The sequence below is a fragment of the Platalea leucorodia genome, assembly GCF_965183815.1.
Source record: "Platalea leucorodia genome assembly, chromosome: 6".
NCBI lineage: Eukaryota > Metazoa > Chordata > Aves > Pelecaniformes > Threskiornithidae > Platalea > Platalea leucorodia.
In genome coordinates this window covers 37,188,194-37,207,189 of record NC_138828.1, presented here as the reverse complement: position 1 = coordinate 37,207,189, position 18,996 = coordinate 37,188,194, and the positions used below count along the sequence as shown (strand labels likewise).

General features: G+C 41.0%; 1 protein-coding gene across 1 annotated transcript in view; it reads left to right on the top strand.

The window, feature by feature from the left end:
• The window catches only part of SH3D19 (SH3 domain containing 19), an 82,964-nt gene that overhangs the window by 24,412 nt on the left and 39,556 nt on the right, over positions 1 to 18,996 (top strand). The window contains exon 3 of the mRNA XM_082316035.1: positions 16,054 to 16,094. Coding sequence (XP_082172161.1) covers positions 16,054 to 16,094 — 41 coding nt within the window. The remainder of the gene's footprint in view (positions 1 to 16,053; positions 16,095 to 18,996) is intronic.

The following is an 18,996-nucleotide window of genomic DNA, read 5'->3' as shown; positions in this document are numbered from 1 at the left end:
AGCCTGGGGTTCTAGTTTGAAGGCTCTCACAAATTGCTGCCGACATTTGTGCACATAACAACTTGAGCTGTTTTGTCCTCGGGAGTAATTTCACTGCTAATTTTGTAAGCCACTTAACAGATATCATGTGTTTTAGGTAAATTTAAACTCCAGGGTACTGTATTGGAATTGGGCATTGAGAAGAGTGACAGGTGCTCTTGTAACCCTACCAAAGACCTCTACTTCTCTGTTGTGCCGTAGTCAAATGGGCAGCGTGGAGAGACTTCTGATGCTACTTCTGCTTCTGTACTGAGAAACCACAGAACGGTGGGAATGTTGGTGGGAAGGGACCTCTGCAGCTCATGTGGTCAAATATCTTGCTCATAGTGGGAAGATGCTAACACTAGATCAGGCCAATGATGTCTTTTTCTAGACAAGTCCTGAAAAACTCCCAGGAGAGAAAGATTGAGCCCACTTATTTTCAGCCTGCTTATGGGCTGCTTGTCTGTCTCATACTAACTTCATTTCCAAATTATAATGCTGTGGAAGACAGTGTCAAAAGAACCAGTCTAAATCTAGTTCTTTAGTTCAAACACTGGACTGCTTAATATCCAAAAGGACCAGATTCCTTCCCACAAGCATACTGAAATACAGTTTTTCATTGCTGTCGTTCAAAAGCCTTGTGTTGTCCACTGGCAACGTCTGCATTACCTTGTCGATGCAGCTGTTCCACACAGGAAAATTTCAGGCTTTTGCCCACCCAGCCAGTGTTACAGGCTGTAATACAGATCTGAAGTTTGAGACTTTGAACCTTGCTGACACTCCATCTGAAAGGGAGGGGTTGTGCGTAGAAGAAAGAGCAAATGTTGGGGAGTGACACGTTTTACTGTTACATTCTTATTCTTTATATTTAGCTTTTACAATTTTTAAGGCTAGGGAGTAGCAGGTTGCTCCTAGTCTAAGCATACTTTTAGGTTGTGAAAAGAGGAATGTCCTGCTTTTGTACACTCCCAGTAGGTCAGAACTTGATGTAATAAAAAGTGTCTCGTCTCCTTCCCAAACCCCTGGGGTGCAGTTTCACAATTGTCCTGAGCTGAGCTAAGCCTGTGCCACTCCAGAAGGAAGGATCTCATTCCCTCCTTTGGGCTGTTATCAGTGCTCACGTGGTTAGTTGGATCAGAAGGCTGATCTCCAGGGAAGAAAACAGCTGTGTCTCTGCTTTACAGATGAAGCAGGTTCAGCAGAGGGGGGCAGAGTGATTTCTTGCAAGTCACACAATAAATCAATGGCAGAGCTGGAAGCAGGAGCTCAGTGTTGTGACTTTTGTTGTTGGTATCTAAAAAGCAGGATCATGTGGCTCCATTTTTTCCATTCTGAGAGCTAAATTTTGGGCTCAGTCACTCAGAGAGTGGTGTAATCCCACTGGTTAAGTGTGATTGTAAACTGGTGAAACTTAAGATTGGAATCCGCTTATGTGTCTTTCTTTTGTTTATCATGCGTTTCTGGTCAGCAGCACGTGCTGTGCACGTCAGAAATGTTCCTCCTGGGAGCAGAATAAGCTGGAGCAGTTCTGTGCAGCATATTTCTTTGACAGCTTCTTTGCCACAATAAATCATTATGTTTAATTTATTCTTTGCAATGTTAGTTTTCCCTGCTCAGTTTATACTTATCTGTAAATGAGAAAAAAAATCACAGGTAGAGCAGAGGAATAAATGGCAGATGGGTTCAGCTTAGTTGTTGGCAATTAGGGATCATGTGGGTATCTGGAGCCTGTTGCTGCGGGTGTTTTGTTTTAATGCCGCCAATTCATCACTGTTGTGTTGGGGATTTTTGGCTATTCATCTCACAGATAGCGGCAAAGACTTATTGTGAAGGGTGCATCCTAGCCAGCCTTCCAGATTCCTTATTCCTAAACAGAGAAGAGGGATTTGTTTTAATAAAAGAGCTCTCTGTTCCTGGTTTCTGCAGAGGGAATTTTGAAGGACTGTTTGCTTTGGTGCCCTGAACAACTCCTTCCGTTGTCTGGGCTGCTCTCCAGTGCTTATGCTAATTCATAATGCAAAATAATGCTGAGAATGGGATGGTTGTTGAAGGAATACAGAGAAAAAGGTTCACCCTCCTTCTTCACTGAAAGAATTTCAGAGCTTCTTTGGGCATCTTGTGTACATGAGCAAGTTTCACTGTCCCATCACCTTTCGGAGGAGACTCCTGTAGAAGGTACTGAGGACCATCCAGACACAAGGCTGCTCTCTTTGTGCATTAGGAGAATTGTCTGGGGTATAACCGACTGCGATAGACCTTAGTTCTAGAAAAGGTGGTTTCAGGAAGCACACAATTACACGTCGCAGTTTTTTTAATCATGGAGCTTTCCTTTTAAAGGTCATTTTGAGAAGATTTCACTTTTTCCCTATAAAATGGCAATAATTCTCTTTAAAACAACCATATGGCTTTGTCTTTTAACCCTGCTCTGAGGTGGATGGAAGATGTGGGGAGAACTGGAATTCTCTGTTTATAAGTAACGTGTGATGGGCCAAATTATTCAGTCATGGTTATAATACTGCTTCTTTGTGATTATTCTTTTTTCTTCCCAAGACATTTCAATGACAAACAGCACATGAAATTCATCTGGTGGATGGGAAAGAGGGCTGGAAGAGAATTCTTTCCAAAGGTATTTGTAATAGTCTCAAAGAAAACAGAGAAGGAGGAGGAGCTGCTAAGGGAAGCCAATGGGATATATGTCAGGGCTGAGGAGGCAGGCTCAGCAGGGTGTAAACTTCCAGCTCAGAAGTAGTAGTAGTTTGGTTCTGTCTGAAAGAATTTCATGTTGATATTTTGAGAGTGCTGGAGCTGATAACTTGAGCTTTGGTTTATTTCCCTAAGGATTTGTGTAGGTTTCTGTCTAGGCTCAGGTCAGTATCTCCATTTTCCTTCACCTCTGGAATTTGAGTGGGAGAGCTCAGTTTGCAGTTATATTGTGTAGGTTTCCATGGCCTCTTACTCCGATGTGCACAAGAGAGGAGAGACTGTTCCTTTTTTTTGTTCTCTTTTTCTGTACTACTCACCTACGTTGTCATTTCATTGTGAGTTATTCTTTGGTGTCTGCAGATCATTCTAGTATAGGTAATCGGTTACCTTAAGTAGCATCTGATTTGTCAGGTTGAACATTGAAATGATTGATCAAGAACTCTTTCAAAGCATGTTACAGTTGCATCCTCACTATGTCATGGAGGAAAAATATTCCTAGTGAGGCCTGTCACATTGATAGTTTCTTCCTTCTTACTGTATTTCTGTCTAAGGCTTGCTGTGCAGTTCGCACAGCTGTATTTTAGGCTCTGATCCTGTCATTTGTGAGACATTGCATTTCTGAAGCGGTATTTTGCTCAGTGCAGGTATCACCATTTGAATTTAGGCCATGTTTACATATGGGATTTGTCCTAGTTTTGGTCATCTGTGACATCCCACAGGCTCAACTGAGCTAGTGCTAGCCCTTAGTGCAGACACGAATGAGCTGCTTTTGCATCTGTTTCCAACTACTTCAGCTTCAGGAAGAGAACTAAGATTCAGTGGTACAAAAAGTCAAGTTGCCTGTTCCCATGGAGGCTACCCCCAAGGCAGGTCACAGGCAGGTCCCTTGCTACAGAGGACTGAAATTAGACCACACAACCCTAAATGTGGAAAGTATTCATGTAAGTATGGTCTTTATGAGTATGCATAGCCACATCTTAATCTTGGGAGTGTTGTTATGAAAGGTTTGTCATCTGTTCTGGGTATAGTGGACGTTCCCATCTCCTGAGGCTTGAGGCAAAGGTTGACTTCTAATTAAAGAGGAGGTCCAAATCTAATCATAGTGTTCCAACCACAAGCAATGATTACTTTGTTAAATCTCTCTTTGATCTACAACATAATACCTAGTTCAAGCAAAAGAAGTACATCAGTGATCTCCTGTTATATTAAGCAATATTTTTGCTTGGAATAAATGCTTAGTGGAAATAACTAGCTTTGGTTTTACTATTATAATTCTTCTATTCCAGGTCATCTGGACTTCTGCTTCCCCATCCCCTCACACATGGGCATCTAGTATTAATACAGTATTAGTTCAAACAATCCTGGTATCATTTTATAACTGGGCCAGTTCAGGAAGTTTCCCTCCTCTCCCAAGAACACAGTTTCTTTTGGGCAACTGCTTTTAAGACCATAGTGTTGTTTTATTACCTTTTTTCTACTGCCCCTTCTAAAATACTAGGTCCATGAGTAGCTAAAGGCATGTAGTGCTCCTGACGGGTAAAGGTTGGACAGCTAGGAAGGAACAGAACAGTATCATGGGACAAGTACAGTAATGTCAGCTGCAGGAGAGGCTTTCTCACCACACCTTACTGGTGTATAGGACAGAAGATTATTTGCATTACTGCCTAATCTATCTTCTTCCTTCTGAGGCTGTTGACAAGGAAATGTGTTAAATGAATATCTTACAGTGTGAACAGACTACCAATGCTTTCTGTTAATAACAGCATTTATTTTTTTCCATCTAGGACAGATCTGAAATGATGACACAGATTCTCTGTATTTCCTTTAATTACTGTCCCTGTAGTGTCTTTTGTAGATTTTTAAAATTATGTCTGTTAGTATTTGAATTGACAAAATGTGCTGCTCAGTGCAGTAACTGCCTTGCTGCAGGTGCTAAACAGGTATTTTGCTTAGTGTAATACAGATGTACTTGAATGGTGATACAAAACGAAATCGTTAATGTTCTTGGAGGGCGTAAAATAGAAATTGCCAAGATTATTTTCACATTTAAAAAAAAAAAAAAATAGGATTTTCAAATGTCTTTAAAAAGTACACAACCCAAGATCTGTCATTTTATCTTAAGATTTATCTTATTAGAACAACTGAAGTAACTGGAAAAAATGGTGAAGCTTTCAAACAGGTGACCTCCTTCCATCCTGAAGGACAACTAAGGGTGTAAAAATGGCCTTTGTGGAGCAGACCAAAAGTCCACCTATTCCAGTATTCTCATTCTGTCTTTGCTTATGTGTGAAGTAGAAGCCTAAGGAAGAAGATAAGGAAAAAACAAGCACGCATTGGAAAGTATCCAGCATCCAGATTTGTGTGTCTCGGGGCCTCTGAGAGAGGCGATGCTTTGTATTTAATAGCCCTCAGTGGGTTTTCTTTAGGTTTTTTTGAATTCATATACACTTTTAGCACCCACAGTGTTCTGTGGCAAGCAGTGCCACAGCTTAACCTGATGTTCCATGCTGAAAAGTCTCTTTGACTCTTTTGAACTTGGTGTCTGCCAGTTTTATATAATGCTTTCTATGTCCTGTAGTGTAAGAGAGTGAGCTGTCATTCCCTATAGCCTTGCCGCTTCTTGAGAAAGCTAAAATGCCATTGTTCTGGGTTTAAATAGATCATGTTAATCAATTAGGCAGTCTTAAGGAAAAGGTCACTATTACTTTTGGAGACCCAGAGGCATGTTAGCAAGGGGAGAGGGGGATAAGGTTGTTGGCTGACATGAGAAGAAGGACAGGAAAAATTTAGTGCCTTTGGAGTTAGGAGCTTTGCTGAGACTGGAGGTTAGAGAAATTACCTGTTATGTTATCTGAATCCAGAGCTTTTAAGCTGCCCTGGAGATTTTTTTTTTTTAAATAATATTTTCTAAGCCTGTCTTTGTAAATATTTGGGATCAAGGGTCAGAGGTCAGAGAGGAAGTGGTTGTTATGAGAGAAGGGTAATTCCACTGATTGGTGATTTTTCTGTCCTTTCAGTTGCCAGAGTAAGGTGAACCTGATACTTTGTGGCTCTTAATTTCCTCTGCCTAGTTTACCTGATGGCATATGGTGCATTGATTGAAGTGCATGGAGAAGCATGTGAAAGAGCTATGTGTTTTGGGGATTCTTACAGGCTAGGGAGGGGCATTGATTTCTGTGGCTGTGAAATGTTTTGGCAAGGTATTTCTTACGACTGTTGTTCTGGAAAGGTCCAGTTCAATCTGTTCTACAAGGTGTTTGTTTCTGAAGCTAAATTTAGTTGAGTGGGGAAAGGTGATGATAGTGATTATTTCTTCCAAGCTATAACCATCCATTAGAGGCTGCAGTATTTACTGATTTGCCATATAATTTGAGGTCCATGATGTTGTAAGACAGCCAGGGTATATGATTGAGGGTCGAGGAAGTTCCTTTTGTCTTATAGTACGTTTGCATGGTGAGTTGTTCAAAGATGGGATCTGTTTCACTGGAGAAGCGTCCCCAGTGGTTAAAGGCCTTCTCTTGGTTGTTGAGGTAGGTATTTTGAGTGCTCTTACAGCAAATTCAGTGCTGTGCCCACCTATCAGGGTTTTGCAGTGTGTTTGGGATAGATGCAGGTTTTGTAGGCATAAGTGTGATTTTAAAAATCTGTTTGGCTCTGATGGTTGATGCTTCTGTTTCACCCTTGGAAAAGAATTTGAGTGTCTAAAAACTTGGCTGTTTTTCCCCAACTTAGACTAACAAAGATATTACCTTTAACTATATGCTGTACCTTACCTAGATCCTTGTAGAATCAGAATTACAAGACTTGAAAAATAATCTTTGATGCATACCTTTTGGGAATGGTTGACATTAATCTCAGAGTTGCTGGATCTTTGTGAGTGAATAAAAAGGACTGCAGTTTAAGGTCATATTTAAACTTGGAGGTAAACATTGTAGACCTACAGATGTATGAATGTATGGTTTTTTGTTATGTAGTGTAAGTTTCTGAGGAATCATTTTCTGTATTTTGTAACCAAAAGCTCTGTCAGTATCTATGGTATAGAAGAAAAGGAAGTGTTGCAGTGCTTTTGGAGGAGGGGCAAGGGAAGAGTGTATTGGCAAACATGCCATTTCTCTGACTGAGCTGCATGCAGGGCACTTTCTGGAAAGACAGGTCTGGTGAAGGGTATGGTTATGAGATTTTATTTTACAGTTTCTGTGCACTGTGCATTCTGTTCATGGACCTCACGTACTGTAGGGTGTAACTGGGTGAGTCAACAGTCCATTGGAACAAGATGTGATCACGCGTGAAGATAGTTTTACTTTTGTGAGGCTTTAACATGGGAAGGTTAAAAATGAGTGTTTCTGCTGCTTGTTAAATTATTTATTTTATTTTATTTATAAATATAAATGTCCAGTTTGAAGCCAGTATGTCCCTTTATACGGATGACCTTGTAATATTCTTACACGCATTTTTTTGGCTGCTGGTTCACATTTACAGTGTAGAAGGGTTTTTGGTTTTTGTTTTTAAGTGCTGAATTAAGACTTCACTATATTTGATGCATAGGTATTAATACATCTGTTTTATAGACTGTCCCTTGGCAACAAATGTCTTTGTTCTCAACATACATCTAGAATTAAAACAATGAGGAAATTCCTTTAGCTGAATGAGGAAAGAAAAGTTTAAACTCCAGCACATTTCACACTGCTTATTTGATTTGGATGGCCTATGAATAAGTTGAATTAGGCTAAAGGAGCATGGAAATCCTGTGGGATGGGACTTGTCAAAGAGCTCAGCATTGGCCGTTGTCGTACTTTGAAATTCTCAAAGGTGCTCAGCTGATTTTTTTGGCACTGAGGTCACACCAGCATCGAACACTTCTTGTAATCCCGCTTCTGTGGCTTAGGTTGAACTTTGCATTTTGGGTGCTTCTCAAACAGCTGGCTTTTATATTACAGGGCTGGAATTGTGTGCTGTTAATCTCTGACTAGGCAGGATCCAGATGCTATCTTAACTGCTGAGCGTAGAAGCTATTTGGTACTGTCCCTTGGAAGTGAGACTCAATTATCCATCTGCCGGAGGCCTTAAGTTGCCTCAAGATTCCCCAGGAGCTCCTTCTTCATACATACACTAGTTTCCTCCTCAAAGGATGCAAAACAATTGAAGCAAATGGGCCTGTATTTTACAGATTATTTTTACACTGGAAACAGAAAGGCCTAGGCAAAATAAGAAACACCTATACTCTGTTCCCTTGGTTTGATTACTGCTCTGAAGTCTTTGAAGCCTGTATGCTTGCCAGCACCCGAGCATTATCCTCCAGATTCCTCACCTCCAGCTCATGCATCCCCTGGGTCCTGCTGGGTTCTTGCTCTTTCAGTCAACACCCTTTAGTTCCTGCTTGTTCCTCTCTGGAGCCAGGCGCTGTTGTGTTTCTATTCCTAAGCTTCTTAGCCTCTATGTTTTCAAAAGGCCGGATGAAATACACCCGTCTTTTTATTACTTTGGGTGATTTCCCCCTGCATCCCCTATTCTTTTCTCTTTGCTGATCTGCAGGTAACTGGTTTAGTAGGGATTTAAGATATTCACTGTTGCAAAGCAAAGTGTTATCTGTTTTGTTAGTAATCATTATTAATGCTTCTAGTCATACGAGGACATTCACATACCACTTTGCTCCTTTACAAAACTTCAAAGACAACCTTAACACTATACTTATATGTTCTATGAAGTACACAGACTATTTGAAGAAAATCTAATATCCATACTTTATAATAGTTAAAGCCCTGTAAAGATGTCTTGAATCCCGTGGATCCAGATCTACAGGTTTTCTTTATGCCTTTGTCCTGCTCATCCTTCATGATTAAACTGGGTTTTATCCCTCTGTGATGTCAGTTACAAAGGTTCTGGAGCTCATTCAGCCACCAGATTGTATTTGATGTACAGAGAGGTATGAAGCAAGCAGAATGTCCTGTCAGTGGCTAGAGAGGGCTTTGATTTACTGAATGAGATGCTACTCTACTGCAAATAATTGAAACAAAGAACGATTCTTCAGAAACAAGCTTTGTTTTGTATTGTTTAACTGTAGAAGTAGGGCACTGTCATCTTTCCCCATTTGCGAATGCAGAAACTCTGTAGACTTTAATGATAAAGAATTTCCATCAGAAGAAGCTGCAGTTTGCAGCTAAGTTGTTTTATCTGAAAGAGCTGTTTTTTCCCTTCAGTTTTTTAACCCTTACTTTTGTGTCTGAATATAGTGCTGGCTGGGCCCAAATATTCTGTCACTATCACTATGACAATTCAGTGATACTTGCACTTACATTTATAGTGCTGCATTGCTATTATGCTGTTATTAAAATCATAGGTGCTTTCTACTGCTGGAAGTATTTACTGCCAAGGTTAAATTGTCATTAAAGCATAAATACTATTTATTAGTTTTAATCAAAACATGCTAGCAGGGTTATCCTAACAGTGAGTAAAAATATGTTGGCAGATGGCATAGAGGAGAATATTCTTAGCTGTTACAGGAGGGCCAAACTCTTCAAATAAGCAGAGCCCTCCATTCTTGTAACATACATTTTATTGGGAGCTGAAATCAGTAAATATAAAATGAAGACTGAGAATAACTTGAGTCATGCTCTGAGGATTTGCCTTTCTGGAATGGTCCTGTTCATACAGTCATCTTTGGGGGCAAGGTGCAGTTCAGGTCAGGTTGTTGTCTGAAAGAAAATGCTAGGGGAAATCTATCTAGCATGTCTGTAGCTCTGGATCAGGAAAGAGTTAATTCAGGGTACACATGAGCTGAGTGACTCAGATTCATAAAAAAATATGGGAGGTGTTTCGGCTTCAAGACCTAAGCTGGACATTATTAAGTGTGGAGGCTGTTGCAACCTCATGACTTGTAGTTTGCTGTGGGAAGTGGAGTGTGAAATGTTATCACCTGCTGCCATGATCTGCTTTGACTTTCTGCCTGTGTTCTGCCTTAAAATTGAAGGTTCAGTTGCTGAAAAATGATCCCCAAGTATGACAGTGACAAGCACATGAATATGTAATAAGTGGTTAAAGAAACAGCTAGAGAGCAATTCCTGAAAGGATTTCCCTATGCTGATCAACGTGAGCTGTTTTAATTAGCTGAGCAGCTGGATTTTAGCTGCTGCTTAACTACATCCTCGCTTGTCCAGACAGTGGGAAGTTGCAGTTGTGGCATTCATTAAGTGATGCAGAAGTAGACACCTTCAGCATAGTGATGAGGATTGAATTGTCCCCGGACTTAATTACTGGTTCAGGATTACTTGCTTTTGGGGCTGGACCCAAGAGAGAAGTAAAGTGGTACCGTGGTGAGTCTGATTTCCTAGATGACCAGATCTGTCCTGTTGAGCACATGATTTCTTAGGTGACTGGATCTTTGTTAGCCTTCTGTACCTGCAGGGCCATGACAATACCCCATGATTTAGCAGAGAACGTGAGAGTGCGTCTTCAATTTACAGAGAGACCTCTGTGGTGCCAGGCTGCTGCCAGCTGCTTTTTTCTGGTGCTTGTCTGATCTCCCAGTGAGCCAATCTGGATGACCAACATCAACAGGGAAAAAAAAAAAAAAAAAGAGTGGATCAACTGATAATGAAGGGTGAGAAGAACAGCTGACCCAAGGCATAGTCAGCATTTGGTGATTTGCTGTCAGATTAGCTGCAGAGTCACAGACTTAAGGTTTGTTTTTGTGAGTAGAGGCTGAACTGCTTACCCCAAGGACTGCCACTGGCCACCCCGGCCGTCTGCTCCCACCACTTCTCCAATGTCACCCTGGTGCTTGCGTGGCTCTGCAGCCAGCTGGAGCAGTTGGTCTGTCTGGCTGAAAACTCATCGGGATGTTTGGGATGGGTTTGTTGTTAGCAAAATCACGTGGCTGATCCAGCAGACTTGTGACCATGTCGGCACCAACACAAGAGAGCTGGTGGAAATGGTGAGTGTGGGGAAGGTGGGACTACTGGCTGCGCAGTCTCCACTTCTCTTACACTAATGGGGTCTGTGTGTCACGTAATCTAATTTATACATCTTGGTTGGAGGATTGAGAGTCCTCTGCAGTGGAGGCATTGAAGAGGTTGAGCACTGTGGATACATTTTCAGTGTAGATTCATTTAATCCGCAGGATTAATACAGTTCTCTCTACTGCATCCACATCATGAAGGTGGGATAGCTGTGACTCTTCTGTCCTAACTTTGGGAGCTTTTTGGTCGAACTAATAGGTCTACCTTTGGCCCGCTATCAGGGTGATGGTAAATCTGATCTTTTGCACCACCCTTAATTTAACTATAAAATTGCTAACATCTTTCTGTGACTCAGTCTGCTGTGAAATCATTTAGGTGGCATTTTAAACATTTTGTGTTTGGAATAATGTCTTCTAGTAAGTTTTTAAAATGTTACACTGTAGTACACTGTCTGTTATAAAGACGGCATGATTTCTAAAGTAACCGAGAGGAATATATCATGCCTTTTATTAAACTGGTGTTTTGCCTCACAGTAATTTCAACATCAGCTATTTAAAAATTCTTGGCTCACATTCCGAGAAGTCACAAGACATCAGAAATAGCAACATTTTAACTTTTTTTACTCTGTGTGTGTAAGACAGGGTCAATAACCATCACAATTAAAAATACGTTAAAAATCTTCTACACAGGTGTGTGAACCTAAGGACTGATACTTTAAGAAAAGCTTCGTATAACATGACATGAAGGATAAATTTTGAGATTTTGCAGCAGATGCTTAAGTATATTAATTTTTTAGAACAAGCAATCATTCTTCCCCCCACCCCACCCCCCCGGCTTTTGTGTGTGTCTAGAGTGATGTATGAAAAAAGTGCAATCAGTTTTCCTGTAGAATATTCATTGTTATGTCAGTTTAGATAAGGAAACCAAAGGTCCTGGTTCTGATAAAGGGTGCAGGCATTGTGGAGGATGGCTCGATTCCCACTGAGAATCCCATGCAAGCCAATAGGAGACTGGTGGAAGTGGATGAAGGAGAGATGCTGAGACAGGACCAAAGCTTGGGATGTCTTTTGTATTGCAAGCAGTACCACAACTGGTAGGGCAGAAGACTGTAGATAGCCTGGGGATACCCCCCCTAAATGGTTACAGGTATGCTCACAGGCAGGAGGGAGCAGTCACAAGCCAGTACTGCCTGTGCTCTCCAGAGGCAGGCAAAGCCCACCACTCCCCTGCCTGGTTGTGCTCAGCAGCAGAGCTGGCTCACCATCAGCTGGCTGGTGGGAACATGTCCATGAGGTGCCCTCGGCTGGGCTGGAGCCACTGCTGCTCCTGAAACAGCTAAAAGACGTGGGGGTGAAAAGGTAGCCAGGACCTCCTGGCCTCTTTGCTTGGGTAATGTGTGACTTAAACACTGTCCTGCTCCGGGCACACACAAATCCCTGGGCTGCTCGCTCGGAGGTGCTTGCATGATTTGAGCGTTATTCTACTTGAACAGCACCTCCCCTCTGCTGTGTGGGGACTGTTCAGGTGAGTGATACTCGCCTAGTCACTGTGTTGGGTCAGGAGTCACCCCGCAGGAGAGGGCCTTTGAGAAATACTGTAGCTACACTGAAGTTGTGTTTGAAGAGAGACACTGCTCAGTGCAAGCAGAAGTGTTGGAGCAGAGCCCATAATGAGGGAGAGAACATGGTTTATATGCAGTAAGTGCACTTACTCCACTAAACAGTTTACAGCTCTTTGCCCAGTCTAGTTTGTGGCAATTTTATTTCCCCGATACACAGACCTAAAATACGCTTTTGAAGCGTTTTCCTCAAGTGTTTGTATTTAGAAAACCTGTCCTTGAAACCCAGAATAAAGCCTGCCAGGAAGAGTGAGTAGGTGTTTAACAACTTCAAACACACCACTCCAGGTTCTTTATCTTTCAGAAATGGTGACCCATGGGACCCTTTTCATATTACTGCCGGCTTAAAGTACCCAACTGCTTTCAGCATAGCAGGTACAGCAGCTTACAGATCTCCTCCGAACTTATTGAGTGGGTTTGGTTTGGGTGCGCAGAGGGCCCGACAGAGGTGGGTTAGTTCCCCCTTTTGAGGGGCTGGCCGGTGAAGCTTAAGGAAGCTGCTGCCTTAGCTGGAAACGAAACAAAGTTTGCGCTTTAAATTAACAGTGAGGGAGGTCTAGGATAAATGTGCTCTGGTTGTCCACTCCTGCATGCTAAATCGTGGGGGGGGTGGAAGAATAGTTTGCATCTTTAGTTATTCTGTATTAGGTGTGGCTGGGGCGGTGTTGGAGCTAGTGTTTATCAGAGTCTTTAATGCTCAGAAACTTCCTGCTGTCTGCGCTGTTTTCTTCCAGCAATATGAGTTTGGACTTTGCTTATGTACATTGCAGGGCAACACAGGAGCTGCTGTCCCCCACCCCCAGGGGCTAGTTATTGTCACGTTGTCCCCTCAGGTGTTCTGATGTAACTGCCGGGGAAGTCGTGCTGGGACCAGGATCAGAGGTCCCACGCAGATTAAACTTCTTCCCTCTTAGTTTTTCCTTGACATGTGCGTTTGTGGGGATTTTGTGTGTGCTCTGGTTCGTTGCTGTGCCTTATGGACAGGAGGAGGAGGTGGGAAAGAGGCAGGGATTCCACACAGTAGAGTAATTGCTGCGGTTCCTACCTCATCAAATAGGAGAATTAAATTTGATTTGGTTATGTTAATTATTTAGATGGCTTGAGAGAAAATGTGTTAATAACTGTGGAGCAGAGGAGGATATTAGTAACCTTATCACTTCTCTCTTTGCAAGACAGGACAAGAGACCAGAAATTGTTACCTGTGGAACAGGGAGGGGTTAGCTCAGCATAAGGTATGGGCAAAATCACCAGCTGCCCCAAGAAAAGCATCTTATTTAAATTACTGGGGTTAATGTGTAACAAAGTTATGGAATTTGCTGTTCCTTTACAGGGCTTCATGGGAAAAAAAAAATAAATTTTTCTACATCCACTCCCATTTCCATGTTTTTAAAGGGCTTAAATAACTGTAAGCTAAATGTAAATCAGACTCTCCTGGGGGTAGGAACTGTAGTGCTTTGCCAAAATGTTTTTGATGGGTGACCTGTTAACGGAAAGTGGAAAAGAAAAACTATCTGCTAACAGCTTGTTTTGCCTGTGAGCTCATAAATTTTCTAATAGAACCATGTTATCCTGGGTTCTAAATTACACGGATAGTTGCATACTTGAACTGCCTTGCTCTTGATATATCCATACTGCAGCTTCACTAGGTTGGTTTCGTGAAAGGTTTTGCTGCTTTGTTCTTTGCATTTTGATTTTAAAGTCGTTTTCTATACCCTTTTGGTCCTCATGTTGCATGGAAAACTTGAACTTTTGCCTACACGATGATTCCTATGATTTCTAGCCAAAAATACCTGCTCATATCTGAAAATGCTCATCAGATTCTGAGGCAAATTGCAATGGGTCAAAGGGCTCTTGCCAGCTGAAGAAAGAACTTGTTCCTTTTGGTTCTTACTGATACTTGAATATGCATACTTCATGGATTTCCTAATTTCCTGCTATAAAACTTAAGTAAAACTTGAATTCTGAGTATAGGAAGTTTTTGCTATTCCAGAAGATTTCAGATTCGTGTTACCAGACTTCAGTCTCCTTCCTGTCTGATACTAAATATGATTAAAATAAAACCCTAAAGATTGTAGTTATTCACAGCAATGAAAGCAGAAGAATAAAGCTTCAAAAATGAATACCCGAAGGAAAGAGACTTGAGTTACAAGGAATTAAAAAAGGAGTCTGGGGTACATCTGGGAGGAACATACAACTAAAAGTGTTTCTTAAAGATAAGGCTGTATTATGATGGGACATTTTGAAGAAAAATTAGAATCCTTTTCTGCTGAGAATGCACAGTGAAATATGACTGATATAAATGTTTTCTAACACAGCTTTGCTAGCTGTGTGGATAGGGGCCAAGCCACATTTGAACTGTTTCTGAAACCAGACAAATAGGCATTGTTTATCCTAGACTAGCCAAACTATTTCAGAAAACAGTTCAGTCAGAGCAACATTCATTTCTAGTCTTAATTAGTTTTCAGAATGGCTGTAGAGGGAGGACATTTTTTTATCCACGTCCTTTTTGACTGTCTCTTTCTTCTCTCCTCCAAATCCCCCTATTCTTCATCCCACTGGATTAATCGCAGCCATCAGCAATTGCAGTGGAAGTGCATGTGGAGCTAAACTGAGCCCTGACAGAGTTGGTGTGCTGCATGCCTGCTGCAGGCAGAGTGAGAGCAGTGTTAAAATGCTAATGCCCTCCCTGTACTAACATTCCTGCTGTTACACTGCTGATGAAGGCCGTGGTGGAAGGTTTCCGGAAAAGACTTGATTAGTGTACCTTCCTGTTGTAATTAAGATGCTGTATTAATTTGAACCAGATATAGTCTATTTATTTTCAGCCTTTAAAAAGACTATTCGGCACTTCCAGAGGCTTCTCACCAACAAGTATTCTTTACCTGTTGTGTTTTTTTTTTTTTTAAAAAAAAAAAAAAAAAAAAAAAGAAGGAAAAAAGAGCAAAAAAGTCCTTTTCTGAAATAGTTGTGTGTTGGTTTTTTTTAATCTCCTCTGTAGCTTTGCACAAGTGGCAGGTTATTAATACTATACTTGTCAAGTTAGTAACACTTTCTGAAAATTATAATCCCAAGTTAGTTTTGATTTTTACCTGCAAAAATATTAAGGACTGCTATATCTGTTAAATAAGACCTTCAGAAGAGAGGCATCAGAAACCTTAGTCTTACCAAGAAAACAGATGAGTTGGCAAAAGGAAACATTTTTCTGTCCTTGTGTATCAACAAATTTTTGGTCATGTTGTCTTCCTGTCTAACCCCACCCACCAAGTTATTACTGAAAAATGCAATCTCAACTGAAAAGCAAGATAAATTGTTATGTAATTGTTAAAAATATTTAGCAAAAGGATTGTAGGTTTTCACTCAGCTGCATAAGTTTTATTTATTTACAAGAATGCTAAGTCATTAAATGCTTATAATCTGAGAATATGCACACCCACATGGGCTCTTCTCCAAGTTTTTCTGTCAAATGAGACAGAATGTGAACTTCAACACAGAATCAAGAGAAAAAATGGTTTCAATAATTGGCTTTCTATCTTTGCAGAGTCTTGCAGCTAAGCTCTAACCTGGTTTTCATTAGAAGGGGTTGGGTATGGTTGTATACTCCAGGAGTTTTGGACAAGTTTCTGTAAGATAACAACCTAGGGGAAAAATGCACTTGGCAAACCCTTTACAATATATGGTGAATTTCTGCATGATGGTATTTAGTTGTTTTCTCTTTGAGACATTAACAACATTGTAATATTTTTTTTCTTCATTAAGCCAAGGACCCTTGTCATCCATAAGAGCAGCGATCAAGAGATGTAAGTCTACTTTTCCTATTTTTTGAGAACCATAGTATTGTAAGATTGCTACATCTTTGTTTTTAGTAGCTGGTTAACTTTATATGTGAAAACAAAGTAGCTAGCAGGCTTTTAGGGGGCTGTAATTTCTTTCTCATTCTTTTTCTTTTTTGTTTCACATTAGATCATCTTTTTGCTTTGCTGACAGGCTGTTCCTTCTTGCCAGTTACTAACATTTTCTTATTTATGCACTAATGCATTTGTGCACAGATGTGTTCCATCTTTGAAGAACTTGGGTTACATGTGCCTACTTTTTACTTCACTTGACAAAACAGAAGATTTTTCTGTTTTAGTAGAAATCTGCAGTAACTGCTCATGGACTATACCGGCGACAGGATGAGATTCATGCACCAGGCTCATTTTGGAAAACAAAAAATTGTTTATGAATCTTGAATGAAAGTCCAAACTCTTCTTCCCTGATTTCATTATTTAACTCCTATTTCCCTTTCCCTGCTCGTGATATTTCCAGGCAAAGAATTTCTTTAGCTGCGTCTTCCGAAGTATTTTATGCTATTTCTTTGTTCCACTTTTCATTTTTATTTCCTTTCTGTCCATGATTTCCATTTCATATTAATGAAACAACCCTCAGGATTCTGCTATGGGGAAAAATAAATTAGTGTATGTACTACTGATTTGTTTCTCCTGGACCTATTAGTCAGGGGCTCATTAGTATGGATTAGGCTGGAGGTGGTCAAAAGGGATCATGAAAGCTTTATTCAGAGCAAGTCTACATGACGCTGTAGTTAAAATGCAGCACTTTATCTGTGCTGTTGCTGCCGTAGATAGGAAACTGGAAAACAGAGAGCACCAGACCACAGAGGGCCTTTTGTGGTGGAGTCAGAAATTGATTCAGACTGCCTAAGCCCCAGTACCTCCTCTAACCGAGAAACCATCTAAAAGGTCATTAAGCAATTGATATCTATTTTTTGAAAATATAGTAGCAAGTGATACTTTGGTTTGAGGCACAATCAAGTGAAAAAAAATCTAGTCAAGAAGCCCTGCCTCATAAGTTATAATATTATACTTAATAATATTAATATGTAAATAACTATAATGACATATAAGTACCATGTGAATTATTCAGATGGTAAGCTAGGAAAAAATCTCCATGCACATATCAAAGCATTGTATATTAAACCATAATTCTTTTTATGCCAGTAACCATACCTGTGGATGGACCTAAATTAAAAATGGACCCTGAATAATTCCTAACTCCCCTTGCCATTAATCTGGAAAAAGTATGTTATTCTCTGGAAAAGTGTATTTCCCTAACGGAGTGAGAAATCTATCTTTATTTCTTAATCACAGCTTCTGTGGGCTGTTTATCTCTAATTTTCAAGAAATATGATAGGTATGCGCAGGGTTTCAACTTTCCAACCTGTGGACAACGCTTTACATCACTTTGTATCGGTAAGTCTCTCCCTGTCTTGGGGCCAAAGAGGAAGAGGGTTTATTTTCCTTTCAACCACCCTGACTACAACTCTGAATAGAAAGACAGCATCATTTTGTTTCAATTGTTTGACAACTCAGTAGAATTCAGAAAAATGACCCCAACGTGCTTGAAGAAAGCAAGCATGTGAACATGAGATGTGCTTGGGAGTAATTTTTTAATCTCAACCCTTCAAAAGTTACCCCTGGATTTCTAATGATGGTCTCGGGCCAGGACACACCACTAAGTCCAGCTCCCGCTGAAATCAGTGAAACTATTTCCATTGACGCCAACACAGCAACATGCACAAGAATGCCAAAGAAAGTACAAAGAGGCAAGCCAAGTGCTGCAGTAGTGAGACAAAGGGGAACGATGTTTTTGCTGGCTTCTCCACTCTTCCAGAATAGGATGGCATTAAGGAGCAGGGCTACAGAAACAAGTATGCTGCCCTAAAATGTTGGAAGAACCTGCAAGCTTGTTCCATTCCCATTCTGTCCTAAACAAATACGTGGCTGAATGAAGGATGTGTAACAGCTTGTATGCACTCTGAGGCTGTGGCTTCCCATTTGGCAGTCTTGCAGCCATTTTTGGCTGTGGGTTTTGTTTGTTTTTCATTTTTGTTTTGTTTTGCTTGGGGGCTTCCTAGGTTCTTTTGGCTCCTAGTTTTTCCCAACCAGATCAATTCCGTGATGTCAATCTCTCCCCATCTGCACAAACATTTGGGCTGGCATAATGCAGGGAATGGTGCAGAGGCAGGAACATACAGCCCAAGGAAAGGTGTAGGAAGGAGTGAAGTGCCTTCATAAATCATTATTGTCAAATTTGAATGAAACTACAGGCTTGCTCTAAGGGTGTAGTTATGCAGATTTTATTCAGCAGCGATGCCAGCCTCTATGGTGCCCAGCAGTTTGGTCAGCTGTGAAAAGGGTATTTGACCTCACAGGGGGTGGGAAGAGGAATCCCCGTCACCCCCCTAGGTTATTTTTGATCAGTTTCCTCACTGAAGTTGCACAAAGAACTAGAGCCGGGAAGCAGAGACTGGAAACAGCAACTGCTCTTGGGGGTGGGACATTCCTTCCCCTGTACTGCTGGTGATCTGAGCCCAAGGTGAGCAGGTTCAGGGAGATAAAATGGAAAAAAACCTGTACAGAAAGTGCTTATTTTTCTATTTAACACTCTGAACTCACTTACGGGAGTCATATGAGTGCTAATGTTCATTCAAGAGGGGACAAAAGTCCATGTTTGGAAGGGGAATTGGGCATCACCATCTCTTTTTGCTACATTCAAGGATTAAATCAGCCCAGCTCTAATGTCAGACAACCTGACATTTCCCTGGGGTGCCTGGAAACAGAACTAGAAGAAAAGGAGCAAGACCTCCCCCTTGTGCCAAGAAATAGTTCAGGAGAAAAGCTTCAACTCTCTAACTTCAGAAAT